The 20,631-nt window shown below is 40.0% G+C and overlaps 1 protein-coding gene across 7 annotated transcripts in view; it reads left to right on the forward strand.

The window, feature by feature from the left end:
• LOC117825393 (alpha-2-macroglobulin-like) overlaps nt 1-17,444 on the forward strand; it is a 35,215-nt gene extending 17,771 nt beyond the window's left edge. For 6 of the 7 annotated variants that reach the window (XM_034701226.1, XM_034701222.1, XM_034701223.1 and 3 more), the window contains 20 exons: nt 555-698; nt 794-893; nt 975-1,122; nt 2,314-2,539; nt 2,982-3,108; nt 3,323-3,444; nt 3,940-3,991; nt 4,077-4,160; nt 4,417-4,593; nt 5,111-5,186; nt 8,789-8,945; nt 9,117-9,191; nt 10,491-10,650; nt 10,743-10,930; nt 11,072-11,284; nt 11,487-11,611; nt 11,986-12,076; nt 15,244-15,312; nt 16,926-17,031; nt 17,141-17,444. In XM_034701226.1, the coding sequence (XP_034557117.1) occupies nt 555-698; nt 794-893; nt 975-1,122; nt 2,314-2,539; nt 2,982-3,108; nt 3,323-3,444; nt 3,940-3,991; nt 4,077-4,160; nt 4,417-4,593; nt 5,111-5,186; nt 8,789-8,945; nt 9,117-9,191; nt 10,491-10,650; nt 10,743-10,930; nt 11,072-11,284; nt 11,487-11,611; nt 11,986-12,076; nt 15,244-15,312; nt 16,926-17,031; nt 17,141-17,244 (2,544 nt within the window). In that variant the 3' untranslated portion in view covers nt 17,245-17,444. The remainder of the gene's footprint in view (nt 1-554; nt 699-793; nt 894-974; nt 1,123-2,313; nt 2,540-2,981; nt 3,109-3,322; nt 3,445-3,939; nt 3,992-4,076; nt 4,161-4,416; nt 4,594-5,110; nt 5,187-8,788; nt 8,946-9,116; nt 9,192-10,490; nt 10,651-10,742; nt 10,931-11,071; nt 11,285-11,486; nt 11,612-11,985; nt 12,077-15,243; nt 15,313-16,925; nt 17,032-17,140) is intronic. The other variant, XM_034701220.1, reaches the window with a different exon arrangement.
• Nucleotides 17,445-20,631: the final 3,187 nt, after the last annotated feature.

A 20,631-nucleotide genomic window follows, 5' to 3' on the forward strand; every position in this document is an offset into this window, starting at 1 on the left:
TCTTATGCCAATCTCCAAAAAACCCATCAGGTATCGTCTGACGAGGAGGCACACTTCAGGAACAGTAACTGACTTTTCAACCGTAGCAGTGTAGCCAGAGGTTAGCCATTAAGAACTAATAGCTGAGACCTCCTGTTACAAATGAACTTAATCATTTTGGTTTCACCAAAAGCCCAGTGAGTCTCAGTTTCACTGTAAATAGTAAGTAGCACAGAGGCGTCTGTATGAACCCGAAAAAGAAACTGTTGTCTGGTGAATTACTTGCAGTTAAATGGGTCTAAGGTTTGCTGTAATAATCGCACCCTGATGCTAATTTGTAAAAGTTAAAATGTATCGTTTGCAATCTTTTTTGAATGGAGGTCGGAGCAATCATTTCTATTGACTCTACGGAGTTGGTAAATCTAAACTCTGATTGGCTTTTACGACAGCGTCAGGCAGATTTTTTTCATCTAAGTGACATTTTTGAACTATAATGGATTGCTAGCTCTACTTGCATGCAGATATCCTTTTAGAGAGATAAATAACCTCACCTTTAACTTTACCTTTCTTTTCAGATATTCAACTTGTTGCCTGTCACAAAAACAACTTCTATTCCTCACGCAGCTGAAGATCAACAGGAATGCTTGGATGTGAGACATAAGAAGTATGCCATCATGTCTGGTGATGACAACATGAAAGATGCTTACGATGTTTTAAAGGTATGGACTTCACTTTAACTGACTGAAAAAAGAAGAATTTTAAAGTACTGTATATATTCTGTTTTGTGATACCCACATGTTGTCAAATGATCTAGGATGTCGGATTGAAGATGGCAACGAACTTGAATATCAGAACTCCCACATGTATACTATATGGAGGGAGGAAATACACACAATACAAACACCGGCATGAAGGTGACTTTCTTTTTTTTATTGCTGTTTTTCTGCTGATTATCCACAATCATTAAAATATCACATTATTGATACTTCTGCTAGAATATTTCGGGTTTTCTGCATTTACTGATGATCTACTGGAATCGGACTCATTTGAGGATTCTGAAATGGATTTTCTGGCAACTTTGCCAGAAGAGACAGTCCGCACTTTCTTCCCAGAGACCTGGCTGTGGGACCTGGTAGAAACTGGGTGAGCTCCTGTGTACAAATGGTTTTGATGGATAAGAAATGTGGAAAAATGTGTGACATGTAGCTTCCCCACGGCACACAGGGGGGGCATTGAAATATTAATACTGACTCGGCTAACCCGATGTCTCGAACTTAAAAAGGATTTGTTCGAATGATTCTTGGCATTGAAGATGTTTGTTACACTCAGGGAAATAAGTTTGTCCTTTTTTAGACTTTTCTTGTATGGAGATTGTATTCATTGCCTTAATATTAATCTCTGATTACATTTCTATATAAAAACGAAGATCATATACACAGGTCCTGGTTTTAGTATAGTAAGGGTTCTGGTTTCCTTATAGTTCATATGGAGAGCAAAAGCAGACAGAGTAATCTGCCAAAATGACTGCCAGGCTCTCATCCGCAGACAACAACTGATTTATTTCTATAAACAGATATCTGTGTGCAAGTGAAGCTAACAATCAGTTATAGTTCAAAACTTTCAACTTCTTGAAATCTTCTCTTTAAACAAGCATTTTTAAAAATGTGTTTTCATCTTTTCCTGAAGACAGACCTGACAAAGCTTACATTTTTTCCTGCTCTGCACCATTATGCTTTTATTTAGGCAAACTCAACACTTGTTAATTGTGAGTAAATCACAAGAAAATCAGAAGTAAGCCAAAGTGAAATCTATATTAAACTTACTATTCACAGTGAAACTGAGACCTGCCAAAAACAGATGCACGAGCACCACTCCTAGGAATGTGATGAAGAAAGAAATAATGCTCAGCATTGCCATCCAGGATTGATTAAAAAGTGGACAGCCCCCCTACATTGACAATCTATTTACTGTGAAGCTGAGACTCACCAGCAAAGATGCACAGGCACAACCCTTAGCAATGTAATGAACCAATATAGGATCAGCTTTATTTTGCAGATATATCTGGTATATTTTCACTTCTCAAGTTGCTAACTGGACCATAAAAAATGTGGCATACAGAAAGTGAAGTCTTAGCTTGACGGTTGTCTCCAACCACTTCCCAAAATGTTGGCCATTGTATCCAGACACATATATCGGCATTATCCAATGGGTTATAAGTTTACCTTTATTATAAATATATGTATATATATATATATATAAATATATACACACATATGTCTTTTCTTATCGTCTTGAATACTCTCTAAACTTTTCTTTGTTTTTTTTGCTAATCAGAGCGTCTGGAACAAAAGTCGTCCCCCTCACCGTCCCTGACACCATCACCACCTGGGAGACGGAGGCTTTCTGTTTGTCCCCTCAAGGTTTCGTCTTGGCTCCCCGAGAGAAGCTCACCGTCTTCCAGCCCTTCTTCCTGGAGCTCAGCCTGCCGTACTCCATCATCCGAGGGGAGAACTTTGAGCTAAAGGCAACTGTCTTCAACTACCTGTCCAGCTGCATCATGGTAATTAATGTTTTCCCCTCAAAGGTAACGCTAGCAGACTAAAGTGACAATAAAAATAAAGCTAAAATGGCGATGTTTAGCAGATAAATATTTTTTTAGCATGCTGTTTAAAACAATTAAAACAAAACAGGACTAGTAAACCTTTATTCCATTCTAAGGGTCATGAGGAGGCATCAGTATTCATTTGATTTAAGCTTTTACTGGACAAAATAAAATTTAGCATGCTTTTCAAATGTAACTTCTGTATATTCAGCCTGACATGAACGACTGTCCTTTTTTCTTAACCATTGAAACTAACAGATGATTGTAATTCTTCTTCTGTTCAGATCAAAATCAAAAGATGCACCTTTTTTTTAAAAATTTTGCTTCATGAAGCAAGCTGGAGATTTTACATCTGGTTTCCAAACATCTCAGATTGGAAACAATGTTGTGATCCCCGCAGGTCACTGCCACCCCAGACGCCTCCTTGGATTTCACACTCACCCCAAACCCTGAAGACGAGTACACAACCTGTCTGTGTGGCAATGAACGCAAGACCTTCAGATGGATCCTGACCCCTTCAACCGTAGGTGAGAATCCTGCATTCATCCACACCATGTGGTTGAAGGTTGAGTTAGCCCACAGCTCTTCTTCGTGTTGATGAAGTCAGTGAGCTTCAACACGGTGAGAGAGCTGGTTTGATACTTTTGAAACAGAGACGAGGTTGGATTAATTCAGTCTAAAAATGTACAGGTGTTTTAATGACACAAGTTCATGCTGTGTTTGTTCATATTGTTTTTTTAGGGGATGTGACGGTGTCTGTGTCTGCTGAAGCCGTGACCTCCCATGTCTCATGTGACAACAAGATGGTGGGCGTGCCAGAGAGAGGTCGTAAAGACACGGTTATAAGAAATCTCAAAGTAAAGGTAAATATGATACAGAGTGGAAACCAAGCAGCAGCCTTCATTATTGAAAAATGAGTCCAATGAGGGGCTGAATACAAAAGTGAAGAATACTCATTTGATCCCATGTCAAAGTGCTCACACATGTTTAAAGTCCGGCACATTTGTTTATTTTAAAATCTGCATGTTGGATTCTTTTTTGTAAATAACACATTCATTTTGATACTTAGGGCTAAGAGTGGTGCTTAACTTGCATAATTAGGTGCCTGGCTGATTTGTTAGACAGCTGGGTGCACTGCAGCTGTTTGCCCGGCAGCCAAAGGCCCGTCCCCCTCTCCACTTCTCTGCTGTTTTTTAGTCCTAAGCCTTAAGTTAACTCAGGTCAGTTTTTCCAACTTGGCGACCACAATCATTACACTTCATACTGCCTCTTTAGAAACAGATGGATGACTTTGCTGAGACTACGTCCACGTTTCTACTGTTCATGATTAATGAATATGTTGTTTTCTTTCCCCTCAGGCTGAAGGGATCGAGAAGACCGTGACCTCTAGCTGGCTTCTCTGTCCTCAAGGTAAGTTTCCTAAATGCTTAAGTTTACCACAGGTGACTCATATCCCTGAGTTCCTCTCCCTCAGTTGTTTGTTCTCTGTTCACAGACGAGACTTTGGCAGTGGAAACAGAAATTCTTCTCCCTGCTGATGTGATTGAGGGATCTAGCCGTGCTCTTGTTTCAGTCCTGGGTAAACTTATACGCACTCTTACACTGACAGGAGAGACTTTGCTTTTATAGAGCATCAGTATAAGGACACATGTCATGTTCCTTCAAGAAATATAGTTTGGCTTTTCAGTGTTACACTGAAAGAGGGAGAAAAACTGAGGTTATCGAGGAGAAACTAAAGCTCCCTCACCCTGTTTGGTTCTGTGAACACTAAATAAATGAAATCACAGGTGAGTTTAGTTCCCTGCGTAATCTGACTGGTCTGTGATTTCGTGCAGGTGACATCCTGGGCCGAGCTCTGAACAACCTGGGCGGGCTGCTGCGGATGCCGTACGGGTGTGGCGAGCAGAACATGGCGCTCCTGGCCCCCAACATCTACATCCTCCAATACTTGAGAGACACAAACCAGCTGACGCCAGCCACCAGAGAGAAGGGCGCCAACTTTCTGGCCAGTGGTGAGTCTCTGTTAATGTAACGATGAGCCTAAATAGAGCTGATTTTTATCCCTTTAATGCATGAAATATTAAAAAACTGAGTGTTTTTTACTTTAATGACACACAAAGTGACTTTTTTAATATTTCTGAGGAAGTTCAAGAAGGGTCCAATGGATCGGATATCATGCAGCACTTGTGTCCAATTTTGGGGAACTTAAAATTCATCACAGTTTGGAAAGTTTAACAGTTATATTGCTCCCTAGTTTTTATTGCTAGAAAAGAAGGATTTGTAAGATACTCCTGAGCTGCTTGGACCGTCTGTCAACCGTCTAGATTTTTCTGGTGCGCTTGCAAAGACTGGCCAGGCGGGTCAGTGTAAGAGGTGACATCTACTGAAGAGGCTCATGTGTGACCACACCATATAAATCCATGCATTTAGTGCTGCTGAGACCACTGTGCACGATGAAGTGACTATCAGAGGATCAGTGTTGATACTCATCTGGTTGCTCTCCTGAAACATGTTTCTACTGTTCTGCAGGTTCCCAGAGACAGCTGAACTACAAACACTCCGACGGGGCTTACAGCGCATTTGGAACAGGCTTAGGACACACCTGGTGAGAATATTATTAATATATCCTCTGCAGTCCTCAGGGTTTTTTAAAGATGATCAGGTATACCTTCAATACCTTCAGAGTGATGGCCCTGTCACACCTTGACGATTTAGCCAGCGTATGCCGTCGTATAGAAAAATTGGCGAGTACGCTGGCGTACGTTGCATAAGTTATAGGTAAGTTTAGTATAAGGTAAGAGCACGTTGAAGCCCGCTGGTATACGGTGTAGTACGGAGAGTATGCAGCATCCGGCATATGCGTGCCATAAGTTGTAGGTAAGTTCTGTGATGATTGAAACCATAGACTGTATAAAATGTTGACGTAGTATCCTTGACGTCACCCATCTGTTCCTGAACTCTGTTTTGAATCCAATCGACGGAGGCAGCTATATTGGAAATTCGGAACTCAACCAGGCATAATGTGACGTAAAGGGGCGGAGTTTGAGCCTCCTAGCCAACAGCAACAGTGGGGCAAAAAAGTATTTAGTCAGCCACTGATTTTGCAAGTTCTCCCACTTAGAAAGATGAGAGAGGTCTGTAATTTTCATCAGAGGTACAGTTCAACTATGAGAGACAAAATGAGAAAAAAAAAATCCAGGAAATCACATTGTAGGATTTTTAAAGAATTTATTTGTAAATTATGGTGGAAAATAAGTATTTGGTCACCCACAAACAAGCAAGATTTCTGACTCTCACAGACCTGTAACTTCTTCTTTAAGAAGCTCTTCTGTCCTCCACTCGTTACCTGTATTAATGGCTCCTGTTTGAACTGGTTATCTGTATAAAGACACCTGTCCACAGCCTCAAACAGTCAGACTCCAAACTCAACCATGGCCAAGACCAAAGAGCTGTCCAAGGACACCAGGAAGAAAATTGTGGACCTGCACCAGGCTGGGAAGAGTGAATCTACAATAGGCAAGCAGGTTGGTGTGAATAAATCAACTGTGGGAGCAATTGTAAGAAAATGGAAGACATACAAGACCATTGATAATCTCCCTCGATCTGGGGCCCCACGCAAGATCTCATCCCGTGGGGTCAAAATGATCATGAGAACGGTGAGCAAAAATCCTAGAACTACACGGAGGGACCTGATGAATGACCTGCAGAGAGCTGGGACCAAAGTAACAAAGGCTACCATCAGTAACACACTACGCCGAGAGGGACTCAAATCCTGCAGCGCCAGGCGTGTCCCCCTGCTTAAGCCAGTACATGTCCAGGCCCGTCTGAAGTTTGCCAGAGAGCATATGGATGATCCAGAAGAGGATTGGGAGAATATCATGTGGTCAGATAAAACCAAAATAGAACTTTTTGGTAAAAACTCAACTTTTCGTGTTTGGAGGAAGAAGAATGCTGAGCTGCATCCCAAGAACACCATACCTACTGTGAAGCATGGGGGTGGAAACCTCATGCTTTGGGGCTGTTTTTCTGCAAAGGGGACAGAACGACTGATCCGTGTTAAGGGAAGAATGAACGGGGCCATGCATCGTGAGATTTTAAGTGAGAGCATTGAAGATGGAACGTGGCTGGGTCTTCCAGCATGACAATGATCCCAAACACACCGCTCGGGCAACAAAGGAGTGGCTCCGTAAAAAGCATTTCAAGGTCCTAGCCAGTCTCCAGACCTCAACCCCATAGAAAATTTGTAGAGGGAGTTGAAAGTCCATGTTGCCCAGCGACAGCCCAAAAACATCACTGCTCTAGAGGAGATCTGCATGGAGGAATGGACCAAAATACCAGCTACAGTGTGTGCAAACCTGGTGAAGACTTACAGGAAACATTTGACCTCTGTCATTGCCAACAAAGGTTATGTTACAAAGTATTGAGTTGAACTTTTGTTATTGACCAAATACTTATTTTCCACCATAATTTACAAATAAATTCTTTAAAAATCCTACAATGTGATTTCCTGGATTTTTTTTCTCATTTTCTCTCTCATAGTTGAAGTGTACCCCTGATGAAAATTACAGACCTCTCTCATCTTTCTAAGTGGGAGAACTTGCAAAATCAGTGGCTGACTAAATACTTTTTGCCCCACTGTATGTGTTCCCAACCAGGAGTCAAGTCAGTCATGTCCTTATTTGGGCAAAAACTCATAATCTTAATATCATCTGAACCGTTGCGTTAGAAAAAATTCACCCCCCCGTACAGTGTGTGCGGATAGAGAGATTAGCTACGAAGAGCCACGTCGTTTGGGTTCTCAATGAATTTCAGTTTATAACACTTCTGCATGGGCTTCATAGTTTGAGACCGGAAGGTTGCCGCTTGGTTGACACACGTTCGTAGAGCTGTGTGTCTGCGTGTGTGTGAGTGTGAGTGTGAGAAGCCTTGGAGAAATCACTCAGTGTCAAACAGCAGAGCCTCTGAAACAGAAGCTGAAGCCAGTATGTCAGAGTCTGGTGGTGTTCAATGATAAACTGCTGTTGTTGAATTCAGTGAAGTTCAAAATGTGACGTTTTTGAAAGCACTGCAGTCAATAAGTGTAACTTGTTGTAAAGAGCAGAGGCTGTGTTCCTGCTGGTTTCACTCCTCTGACACTCTCCACGGCTCATCATGTTCTTACAAAGAGAGACTGCAGAATTTTTAATAACACACACCTTTTTTAATCACCAATGAAGAGCATCTCATTTCAAAATGTATACATCGTCATTAATGAGCGGCAGCCTTTTATACACTTTGTCGGCGTTATTACGCTGCTGTGCGCTTTGAAAAAGTGGACTATAGTTGGGCACAAGTTATGAATATGATATGTATACGCCCAAAACTGAAAAAAACATCAGCGTATGTCAGCGTTTTAGAGGCATTTTGATACGTCGGGAAAACGCTGGCTAAATTGTAAAGGTGTGACAGGGCCATGCTAAAATGTGAACAAAGAGGAATGAAAAACAATCCAGACTAGACTGAAGGAGTTAAAAATGGATAAGGTTTCTGTTAGTCACCTCCACAAAATGTGTCCATGGTGTCACGTTTGGTAGCAAACAAAGGAGGGAAGACCTGAGTGCAGACTATTAGGATTTATTAACGAAAGATCGCAAAGTTCAAACAAAAACATACTCATAAACAAAATACAAAACAGGAAACACAAGAATCACGGGAAAAAAAGTCCACACAAAAACACAAGGGAACCACAAGAAGGAGAATCATGAGGGACACTGGAAGCAGGAAAACACAGGGAACACAAGAGACTACTTAATGAACTGACACAGAAGGGAGGGCACATAGAGACTCAATACACAAAGGGTAATCAAAAACTAGTGTGACAAGAGACATAGTTGAAACTACTCAGGGTGGATCACACAATCACAGAGGAGGGGAAATTCAGGAAGTTAACTAGACTTGACACACAATAAAATAAAAGAGGAAACACAGCAAGAACGCAAAGGTAAAGAATGACAACTAAAGAACAACACTGGGAAAACTAAAACAAGTTAAACTAACTTATATCAGAAAAGCTAGAGAAACAATCTAAACACACCATTTTCTCCATATCATATAGACCTGAATACAGCCATGTAAATATAATGACTTGTGATCAATGCACGGGTTAGCTTGGAGCATAAAGTATGTTTTTCTCGCTGTCATAAATATCTCACTTATCAAACTCTACAGGCTGTCGGCCTTTGTGATGAGATCTTTCCATCAGGCACGACAATTTGTCTTCATTGACCCAAGCGTGACTGATGGAGTTGTGACATGGCTGAAATCTAAACAACAGAGCAATGGCAGCTATACTCAGCAGGGAAAACTCTTCCACAACGAGATGAAGGTAAGCAGAAAGAAATGAGCAATGGGGACCCAGAGGAGGGCTGTGCCGGGCTCTGATTACGGGAGCATTAAAATTTGTACCAAATGAAATCTGCGTGCTGAAATCCAAACAGTGAAATGAGCTCTTGAATCTTGTTGGTACAGTGGTGATGATTTCTGCTCCTCCCAACAGGGCGGTGTTTCTGATGAGGTGACTATCACTGCGTACGTCACAGCTGCCTTCCTGGAGATGAATCCGACTGTTACCGTGAGTAGACTCCTTCCTGTTACACTGAAAACTGCCCAATCAGCTGAAACCCCAACTCCAAAAAGTTAGGACAGTTTGTAAAATGTTACTAAAAAACTCTGTAGTGGAAATCACTGCATTAAAAGCAGACATGACTCTGTAGAGGAGTCACTGCATTAATAACAGACATGACTCTGTAGTGGAAGTCACTGTATTAAAAACAGACATGACTCTGTAGTGGAAGTCACTGTATTAAAAACAGACATGACTCTGTAGTGGAAGTCACTGCATTAAAAACAGACATGACTCTGTAGTGGAAGTCACTGTATTAAAAACAGACATGACTCTGTAGGGGAAGTCACTGCATTAAAAACAGACATGACTCTGTAGGGGAAGTCACTGCATTAAAAACAGACATGACTCTGTAGTGGAAGTCACTGCATTAAAAACAGACATGACTCTGTAGTGGAAGTCACTGTATTAAAAACAGACATGACTCTGTAGTGGAAGTCACTGCATTAAAAACAGACATGACTCTGTAGGGGAAGTCACTGCATTAAAAACAGACATGACTCTGTAGTGGAAGTCACTGCATTAAAAACAGACATGACTCTGTAGTGGAAGTCACTGTATTAAAAACAGACATGACTCTGTAGGGGAAGTCACTGCATTAAAAACAGACATGACTCTGTAGGGGAAGTCACTGCATTAAAAACAGACATGACTCTGTAGTGGAAGTCACTGCATTAAAAACAGACATGACTCTGTAGTGGAAGTCACTGTATTAAAAACAGACATGACTCTGTAGTGGAAGTCACTGTATTAAAAACAGACATGACTCTGTAGTGGAAGTCACTGCATTAAAAACAGACATGACTCTGTAGGGGAAGTCACTGCATTAAAAACAGACATGACTCTGTAGTGGAAGTCACTGCATTAAAAACAGACATGACTCTGTAGTGGAAGTCACTGCATTAAAAACAGACATGACTCTGTAGTGGAAGTCACTGTATTAAAAACAGACATGACTCTGTAGTGGAAGTCACTGCATTAAAAACAGACATGACTCTGTAGGGGAAGTCACTGCATTAAAAACAGACATGACTCTGTAGTGGAAGTCACTGCATTAAAAACAGACATGACTCTGTAGTGGAAGTCACTGCATTAAAAACAGCCGATTCAGTTTAGCGGTAACTTAACCTCTGTTTCATCCACACACGCTTTCCCGTTGTTTATTTTATCACTCATTGAAGTCATTTATCTCATTATAAAATTCCATTGTTATTGTATAAGAGGATGAACACTGTCCAACTGTTTTAGGATTTGGTCTCTAAGAGCCTCTCTTACCTGAAGCAGACCCACAGTGACCTCAGCAACACATACGCCACAGCTCTGCAGGCGTACGTCTTCTCTCTGGCCAGAGACATGGAGACCCGCGCCTTACTTTTGACTCACCTAAACAACGTGGCATTAAAACAAGGTGTGTCACCGTCCTGAAAGAAATCCTCCAGCCCCAAGTATTGTAAACTCACCTCCCACGTTCTGTGTTTTATGTCATGTGTCTGTTTTCAGGAGATTTCATCCACTGGTCTCAGACAGGGACGGACTCCTCCAGCTCTTTGTGTGTGGAGATCAGCTCTTATGTGCTGCTGTCCGTACTCAGTGTCTCTCCTTCTGCTGAAGAACTGGGATTCGCCAGCAGCATTGTCAGATGGCTGACCACCCAGCAGAACTACTACGGAGGCTTCTCCTCCACACAGGTACCGATGGAACTGATGGGCCTGAAACTGCTTGTACTGAAACCCTGTGTATAAAACCTGCTGTTAGAAAACAAGATATCTATATTTTCTTCAGCTTAAAACAATCTCCTGTATTTTTCCTCTCCGGTCCATGTTTTGTAGGACACAGTGGTGGCTCTTCAGGCTCTGGCTCTCTACTCCACTCATGTGTTCAGTCCAGAAGGTTCAAGCGCTGTGACGGTCCAGTCTCCCAGCAGTCAGCTGGATTTCACAGTGAGCCAGGAGAACAAGCTGCTCTACCAGGAGCAGCTGCTGAAGGACGTGACAGGAAGGTACAAAGTGGAAGTAACGGGATCGATGTGTGCATCAGTGCAGGTCAGTCTTGGCTGAAACTCTTCTTGTTTCTCTTTACTGTGAATGAAATTAAACAAACACTATAATAAAAAAATACAGCCTGTAGTCACACAGAGCTTAAAGGGCCATACACCCAATTTAAGGGTTTGCTTTGGTATGCTGGCTGAAATCTAAACATTGATTTTCATGAAATGAACGAGTGTTTTGTTTCATTCTTCTCCAGATTTCTCATCACTTCAACACCCCGCCTCCGACCGTGGACAACACCCTCAGTGTAGAGGTTGACACAAAGGCTAACTGCAGCGTCTCACCCAACAAATTCTCCATGACTCTGGACATAAAGTGCCTGTAAGTATTCATCAGCTACCAGCTGAGTGGAAAACAAAGCTGCAGTTCCTTGAGTGTCCACTAGAGGCTGATTTCAAATAGTGCCATCTCACAACAAATGTTATCCTCACACTCTTTCCAAACAGAGCAGGTCTAGACCGTACTCTATGTTCTATTATTAACAAAGACCCAACATCCAGACAGGATCAGATCCAGTCCCATCTTACAGACAGGACTCAGTCTGATCTCATCTTAATCCACCATGAGCAGAGCACTTTGCAGCATTTAGCAAGTTACAGTGACAAGGACAAACTTCCTTTAACAGGCAGAAACCTCCAGCAGGACCAGACTCATGTTAGACACACAAAAATCAAGTTTTTATTGTCGTGTCACAGATACAATGGGGAGAGGAATTTTTCCAACATGGCGATCCTGGATGTCAAAATGCTCTCTGGATTTGTCCCACACCCGGAGTCTCTGAAGAAGGTGAGCTTTGTTATCACACTTCCAACCTAAATGTTTAATTCAGATTCATTGATCAGATCTGGTTTTTGTTTGGTTGTTCACATTACTCTTGGCAGTCACTGGAATAAGCGTGGTTTACGGTTTCATGTTGAAATTGAGCACAAGCCAGGGAATCTCTGAGCAGATGATAGTGAGCAGGAGGATGAGAGTCAACGTTTAAAGGACGGCTTTTTCCATGAGAGAGAGAGTCCTGCTCTCGTCTGTGCCGCAAATGCAGAATTGTAATGAGTCCGGCTCAAGCGGCAACCTCCGGTCTAAACATATGAGTCAATGCGGAAGTGTTAAAAGCTGCAGTTCATCGAGGATCCGCTTGAGGCTGGCTCCGGAAGTACCGGAAGTCACACACACATGAGTGGGAAAAAGCCGATCTTTGCAGCATTAATAAACATGTTTACAGCCTGGTTCAAAAGATGAGTGTAGTCTGGATAGCTCATTTCTCGATGTGCTCTCACTGTGAGGGGGGTGAATTTTTTTATAATGTGGCAATTTCGAAGATATTGAGATTACTAGTCTTCCAATGAGAGACACAGCTGCCTGTGGGAACACTGCAGCTGTTGGCTAGGAGGCTCAAAGCCCGCCTCTTTACGTCACACTGGCTCGACAGAAGCAATATGGCTGCCGCTGCCGATTGGCTTCACAACAACAGATGGGTGACGTCATGGATACTACGACCATATTTTATACAGTCTATGGTTTGGCTCAAGTGAAAAGATGGGACCTGTATCAGATTTAGAGACAAGAATGTTTCTATTACTGGGCTGTGAAATTGCGTTGCTTCTCATTCTAGTCTTTCTTTTTGAACCAGCCCAACTGCCCTGACTGGGTGGGAATGGAGCTAAACTCCAACAAAAACATGTCTATTCCTGCGCTGTTAGGATCTTCGCTTCCTCTCCCTCCGTTCAATTCCATTAAATATCCAGTGGTTAAACACTCTCTCAGAATATGGGCCCAATTCAGGAAATTCTTTAGGCTTGATAGATTTTCTCTTCTAAGCCCTGTTAAAACAAACCACCTTTTTGAACCTTCTATGCATGACTCTGTTTTTCGTGAATGGCACAGGAAGGGTATTATACACTTTAAAGATCTGTTTGTGGACAACAACTTAGCATCGTTTGAGCAGTTAAGCAAAAAGTTTAATCTACCAAAGTCGGACTTCTTTAGATATTTACAAGCAAGACAGTTTCTCATCTCAAAGTTTTCCCATATCCCATTGTCAGCAGAAACCACCATTGTTGATTCGGTTCTGTCCCTGAACCCAACTCGGAAAAGACTAATTTCAGTGCTGTATAGCATGGTGGCAGACCTAAAGCAGGACACTACAGACATTCTTAAAAGATCATGGGAGGAAGACTTGGGCCTGTCTTTATCTGAAGACACTTGGGGCTCTATACTTAAGCGTGTCAACACAACTTCTCTCTGTGCTCGCCATTGCTTAATCCAGTTTAAAGTGGTACACAGAGCTCATATCTCTAAAGCTAAACTGTCTCGTTTCTATCCCGACATCGACCCGTACTGTGACAAATGCAAGAATGCAGAAGCATCACTGGTTCATGTACTGGCAATGCCCAAGTCTTAATAAATACTGGACAGAGGTATTTCACACTATATCCAAGATAATCAACGTTGAATTGAAACCCAATCATCTTGTTGCTGTGTTTGGGGTCACTGGAGGAGTGGTACAGTTATCGGCACAAAAACAGCGGACTCTGGCCTTTGTTTCCCTCCTGGCCAGGTGTGCCGTGCTGCTCAGATGGAGAGATGCTACCCCGCCCACGCATGCACAATGGTTGGCAGATATTATGGCTTGCTTAAAGCTTGAGAAAATAAGATTCTCACTCCAACATTCAAATGCACAGTTTATTGAAATTTGGGGACCCTTTCTGGACTCTGTATACAAACCTTTAAAACCATGATTCAGATGCAGCTTCATCATCTCTCTCTTTCTGATGTAGAATTAGGTCTTTAATGGGACTGGGAAAAGTATTTCAAGATACCACTGGCAGTGACAGGGTAGGGATTGTTTTATAATGGTTGTTGTTGTTGTTTCTGTTTGTTTATTGTTTTGTTTTTGTTTTTGTTTTTTTTTGTTTACCTTTGTATTTTCTCTAACCTAAAAAGCAAAAAAGTAACACAAGCTGTTGTTGTCCATGCCTCATTTACTTACCATGTGCAGTTACTGGTTCGTTCCCTTTGCATATGTCTCTCACTTTTCCCATGTAGACGTTACTGCTAACTGCATTTGGTGTTTATTTATAACATCCTCTAATATCATTGGCTGATCAACACTGCACTTAATGTACACCCTGTTTGTGTCTCAATAAAAAGATTTTGATGAAAGAGACAAGAATGAAGATGGCCCATACAGCGGAGAATTATGGCGAAATCACGGTTCAGATTTTAAAATGAAGTCCTAATATTATGAGAACGGAGTCATAAGAGAAAAAAGTCATAAAGTTGCAAAAATAAAGTTTAAAATTCTAATAATGTTTTATTTTATGAGAAAGAAGTGTTGTGATTACAGACGAATGAGGAACATGACTCATAACATAAAAACACATCATTGGAAGCTTATCCTAAAACATCTCTTCACAACACACTCCAGGTTTCATGTTTTCGGTTAACCAGCAGGCTGCTCACCTGAGGCTAACCATCGAATTCAATCCTAACTTTCCTACTCATGAATGTATGAATTAACTCGTATTATCCCAACAGCATCCTCTTAAATTAATGACTTAATTCTGGTAAATGTAAGAGTTTATTCACGTAAAATTATGACCTCATCCCTGTATATTTACAACTTTCTTTATTCTGCTAACTTTACAGCTTTGTTCTTGTAAATTACAAATGTATATTACAACTTTATTCTCATAAGGTGAAGACTTCTCAAATATCAAAACTTTATTCTTGTACATTTAATTTTTCCCGCAATATTTTCACTTTCTTCTCGTAAATTTACGACTTCATCCTTCAGATCAGATCCCCTGTGATTGGTGCTCACACCGTCATAACATCTCTGATCTGAGTCACGTATGAAAAAATAGATCGAGGTCACCTTTCCCTGCAGAGTTCCGTCGTCTTGATGTTGTGATGGTGTCGGTGTTAATCAGCTGATCTTTTTATACTTGCAGCTCAAGAATGAAAAATTTGTGGAGCGTGTTGAACAAAAAGGAGACCACGTTCTGGTGTACATCAAAGAGGTGAGAGGAATCACTGAATGAAATATGACTGTCTCACCTTAGCGCCTCCGACCACTGTACACAAGTGAAGCCAAAATACTTTCAGCAACAGGGAATCAGTCAAACTTACTTGACAGAATTATGTTATATTCATTTCTACCTTATTTTTATTTTTTATCTTGTAACTTTAACTCATTTTCTCATACTTTTAACTGTTAACTACATAATTAAGACCTTTATTCTTAAAATTATGACATTCTATCCCTTGACTATCTCTTGACTGCAACTTTTAATCTCATTATTTAGATTTTTTTGCCTCATAAATTAGGATTACTATCTGATCATTTCATTTTTTTACCTCTTAATTTACGCGTTTAATCTTATAATTAGAAGTTTTTAGTGTCATTATTTAAACTTTTTGTATCAATTTAATTTATTAATCTCATAATTAAAATTTTAATCTCAGAATTTAAACTTTAAACCTTTTAATTTAAAGTTTTAAATCTCATAAATTAAAGTTTCTATCTCATAAATTAAAGTTTCTATCTCATGATTAAATTTTTTTTATCTCAGAATTAAAAATTTTAATCTCATGATTTAAATTTTTTATCTCAATTTAAAATGTTAATCTCATAAATCAAACTTTTTTCTCAAAATTTTAATTTTTAATCTCATAAATAATTTTTTTTATCTCACAAATTAAACTTGTAATCTCATAATTTAATGTTTTTAATGTCATAATTTAAAGTTTTTAATCTCATTATTTAAACTTTTTATATCAATTTAATTTTTTTATCTCATAATTAAAAAAAATTAATCTCATAATTTAAATTTTTAAATCTCATAAATTAAAGTTTCTATATCATGATTTAATTTTTTTATCTGATAATTTAAACTTTTATTCTGATCATTCAAACTTTTAATCTTATTATTTACATTTTTTATCTCATACATCAAACTTTTATCTCAAAATTGTAATTATTAATCTCATAATTCAATGTGTTTAATCTCATGATTCAATGTGTTTAATCTCATAATTCAATGTGTTTAATCTCATAATTCAATGTGTTTAATCTCATAATTCAATGTGTTTAATCTCATAATTCAATGTGTTTAATCTCATAATTCAATGTGTTTAATCTCATAATTCAGTGTGTTTAATCTCATAATTCAATGTGTTTAATCTCATAATTCAAACATTTTATCACATAAATAAATCTCACAGTTACGACTCATCATCTCATCAGCTGATCATTTAGATTTTTTATTGTACATTACAGACTTACCATCTTATGTTTTACTTTGACTTTTTAACTCATCATCTGTTTTTTACTTGGGATAAAAACAAACAATTTAATAAGAATTATATTCAGGAGTTCAATTTTTTTCACGTCTATGCTAAGTCTGATTTGATTAGTAGGAGGATTGGTCTGTGTTATCTTTCTTTCATTGTAGTTTATTTTTGGGGCTTTTCATGCTTTTAATCAGGAAACAGGATGGGAGGAATCTGTGAAAAGAAGAGAGGAATGATCTGTGGCAAAATGCTGATGGTTGGAGTTGAACGGAACTCCTCCTGCTGAGTTAAACCAGCATCCTGTCGTCCATCTTTTTACATCTTCTTTCCTTTCTTACAGTTATCAAAGGACGAACCCATCTCCTACTCGTTAGAGCTCACACGGAAGTTCCCAGTAAAGTACCTTAAAGCAGCTGTGATCAAACTCTATGACTACTACCAGCCAAGTAAATCAGATACTTTGTCAACACTTAGACACGTCATAAAGACAAGTTATTTTTCAGACATGGACACAAATGATGACCCTTGTTTAAAGCCTGTCTCCTTCTTTCTCAGGTGATTTGGATCATGCACAATACATCTACCCGTGTCTTGTAACGATCTTTAATAACCGACAGAATGGAAGGAAAATGGAAGAAGACTGTGACTCTTTGCTGTAAATAATTCAGTTTTCTTGTTTCTTCTGCAGCGTGAACTTTGCAGCGTGTCCGTCTGTGATTTCTCTATGATTGATGTTGAAGTTTACTCAAAGTTTCTCTGAACATGCAGAAACAGACAACATCCCTTGCAGCTTTGTACGTCTGATAGATGAACCAGTTCTCAACGAAGAATCAAATAAAGAAACCTGGACACCTAAAAACTGCTCTTGTGTTTATTGATCGCTCCCTCAGTTTTTGGATCTTTGTGTTCATTGTCTTGCTGGAAGTTTTGAAGATCAGTTTTATAAGTGGAGAAGTGTTGAAAAAGAGCTCTGTTGGATTTAGTAATGAAGCGAAGTTACAAAACCAGAAACACTCTTAGATTTGGGGATTAAAAGATGATATATTAAGCGTAAGAAAACCTGTCTCTGAAGGGAGAGACAAGTTTTCTCGTTTAGGCTGCAGGAGAAGGAGTGGGAGGAAGAACTCCTGAGCCGGATCACTTCACGACATGCAAAGTATTAAAAGATATTAAAAACAACTTGTGACGCCCTGTTCTGCAGTTGATGCGTGCTTTATCTTGCTCCTCAGACGATTAAGCTGAGCTCCCGTTGTGTCCTCTCTTCTGCACTTTAAAGAAATGAGAAGTTGAGGTCGTAAAAAGGCTGAGTCCATATTTGGCGGACTGCGAGCTGCTCCTCGTATTGACGGGTACACGTGGAAAACTGCTCACTGCGCTCGCACTGAAACATACAGCCGCTGATATCTGATATTTATGCTCCTTTCAATTTCAAACACAGGCTTGTTATTTAAGCTTTAATGCATTTAAATCTAATTATTGTTTATTGATGAAAAAACAGAAAGAGTTTCATTGATTTCACAGAAAACTGTAAACATGGCGTGTTTTAAAAATCACAGTAAAAACCCTGGTGGCTGAAACAAGATGATTGAGCTTCAGGCGTTAAAAATTCCAGGGAAAGCGTTATATTTTCTATATTTATCACACAGACATTAACCGGCTTAAAGAGTTAAAAAAGAGGTAAATTAACTTTATTTTTTAAGTTTAATTTTTGGGATTAACTGCAAACACTAAATTAGCTGTGTGATCACTTTCCGGATGATGCTGCTTTCAAATTCATCAGGTTTGTACAGCTTCTTGCAATTCTTTTGCAAAAGCACAATAAATACTTATACAAGCAATATTTAAGAGAAGTGTACACAAGAGTTAGGAATTTGCTTGAAGCCACCAGATTTGGACTTTAAAGACCCAACTCACCGATCCTTAATCTGTCATCTTGTGACCCTTTCAGAGGGTCAGAGGTTTTGTGGATCAATTAGGCAATCGCCCGGTTAAACATTAATGCCCTCTAACCCTTACATCAACCGTGTTTACATTCAACAACAACAGGTTCTTTAATTTCACTGTAAAGGTGGCCATGTGCAGTCACTGTATCTCCACTCATTCATGTAACGTCACACAGAGCAGTGACCCGGCTGATTAAAGGCCTCTGATTTCAGACTGATGTGCACACATCATTGTTTGTTTTTGTCACATGATCATTAACCTGAAACCAGCTGCTCTTTGGGGGCTAATGCATGTCACCTAGTTCCATATATTAGGCAGTGTCCTGTACATCTTCCTCTTTGTCGTCACGTTAACACTTCCCATCAAACGTGAATACTGCCAGACTGACCCAAAACTCTTCCAAGCCCTCTCCTCCCTCCGCCCACGATGTTTACATTTTACATGTTTGACTTTGTCGCTCTCAAAAGCACGACTCTTGTCCCTGCAATTTACAATTTTTATCAGGCAGATGTGTGGGTGTTTCACTTTGGTGACCCACCAAGCCCACACAGGCTTGTTTACCCTGAAGCATCCCACACAGTTTAAAGGGCACTCATGTAAGTCACAAAAATTCATCTGTTAGAGATAGGTGAGTTTTTACGTCGTAAAGAGGAGGATCATTTTTGTATTTTTGTAGATCTTAAAGTCCGGCGTGCACTTCTATATACATGGACAGAATTAAGAGAGCTCAGGTGATAATGTGAGATAGAGATCATTTACAATGAACACCTGTCATTATCCTGCTTATTAACAAAATTTAAGTCACTCAAAACTTAAAAATATCACTTTCTCAAAATAAATAGTTTCATGTTTGTAACTTTATTGCAACAGTTAACTCTAACTGTCTTCAAATTAATCTTCTGAGCTTTACAAGTTTCTCTTGAACTGAATACCCCCCCCCAGCACTTGGTTGAAGTTTCCTACCCTCTGATGAAGATCTACTGATATTTTATTTTCCATTCAAGTGTCTCTAAACACGTTGTGACTTTTATAAGTGAATTAATGTTTCATTCAGTTTTGTTGACTTGTCTATATAGACATTTATTGGATAAGATGGCTTCTAATTAAAAAACAAGTGTGGCATCCTCTAGTCTTGAGAATGAAGACAATGCAGAAGTGCTAAAATCTGCAGTACCTCAGTGTTCACTTGAGGCTAGCTGCAAAAGCCCTCGAAGCCACATACACACCCATTCAAAAAAGCTGATCTTCACAGCTAAGTTAAACATGTTTACAGCCTGGTTCAAAAAATGTTTTTGGTCTAGTCTGTCTGCACCAAGCGGCAAACTCCGGTCTCAAACGATGAAGCCAATGCGGAAGTGCTATAAACTGCAGTACATCGAGAATCCGCTTGAGGCTGGCTGCAGAAACACCGGAAACCACATAGATATGAATGGGAAAAAGACGATATTTGCAGCATTAATAAACATGTTTACAGCCTGGTTCAAAAAACGGCTTGGCCCCATGAAGCTAATCTCTCTAATGGCACACACTGTACGGGGAGTGAATTTTTTTCTAACGTGACGGTTCAGAAGATATTAGGATTACGAGTTTTGCCCAAATAAGGACATGACTGACGTGACTCCCGGTCGGGAACACACAGCCATTGGCTAAGAGGCTCACACTACTTCACGCTCTGCCTGGTTGAGTTCCGCATTACCAATATGGCTGCCGCCGTCGATTTGCTTCAAAACAGCTCTCAGGAACAGATGGGTGACGTCACGGATACTACGTTCATATTTTATACAGTCTATGGTCTGCACACACTGTATGTTGTTTATGAGTCATTAGTTTGCAGTAAGATCACGAGTTTTGCATAATTAGATGCACAGCCGACTTAACTGACAAGCGGGCACACTGTAGCCGTTAGCAAAGAGGCTAAAAGCCGCCTCAACCCCTCGTCTTTCTATCTTGCTAGCTCAACTGAAAGTTGAGTCAGAATTTCCAATATGGCCACCGCCGTTGAAACACTTCAAAACGCTTCGTAAACCATGGGTGACATTGCAAACTTCGTCCATGTGTCATTCATCCATCTTTTGACCTAAGAGCCAGCATAGAGAGTTTGG

The sequence above is a fragment of the Notolabrus celidotus genome, chromosome 14 (genome assembly GCF_009762535.1).
Source record: "Notolabrus celidotus isolate fNotCel1 chromosome 14, fNotCel1.pri, whole genome shotgun sequence".
Lineage (NCBI taxonomy): Eukaryota > Metazoa > Chordata > Actinopteri > Labriformes > Labridae > Notolabrus > Notolabrus celidotus.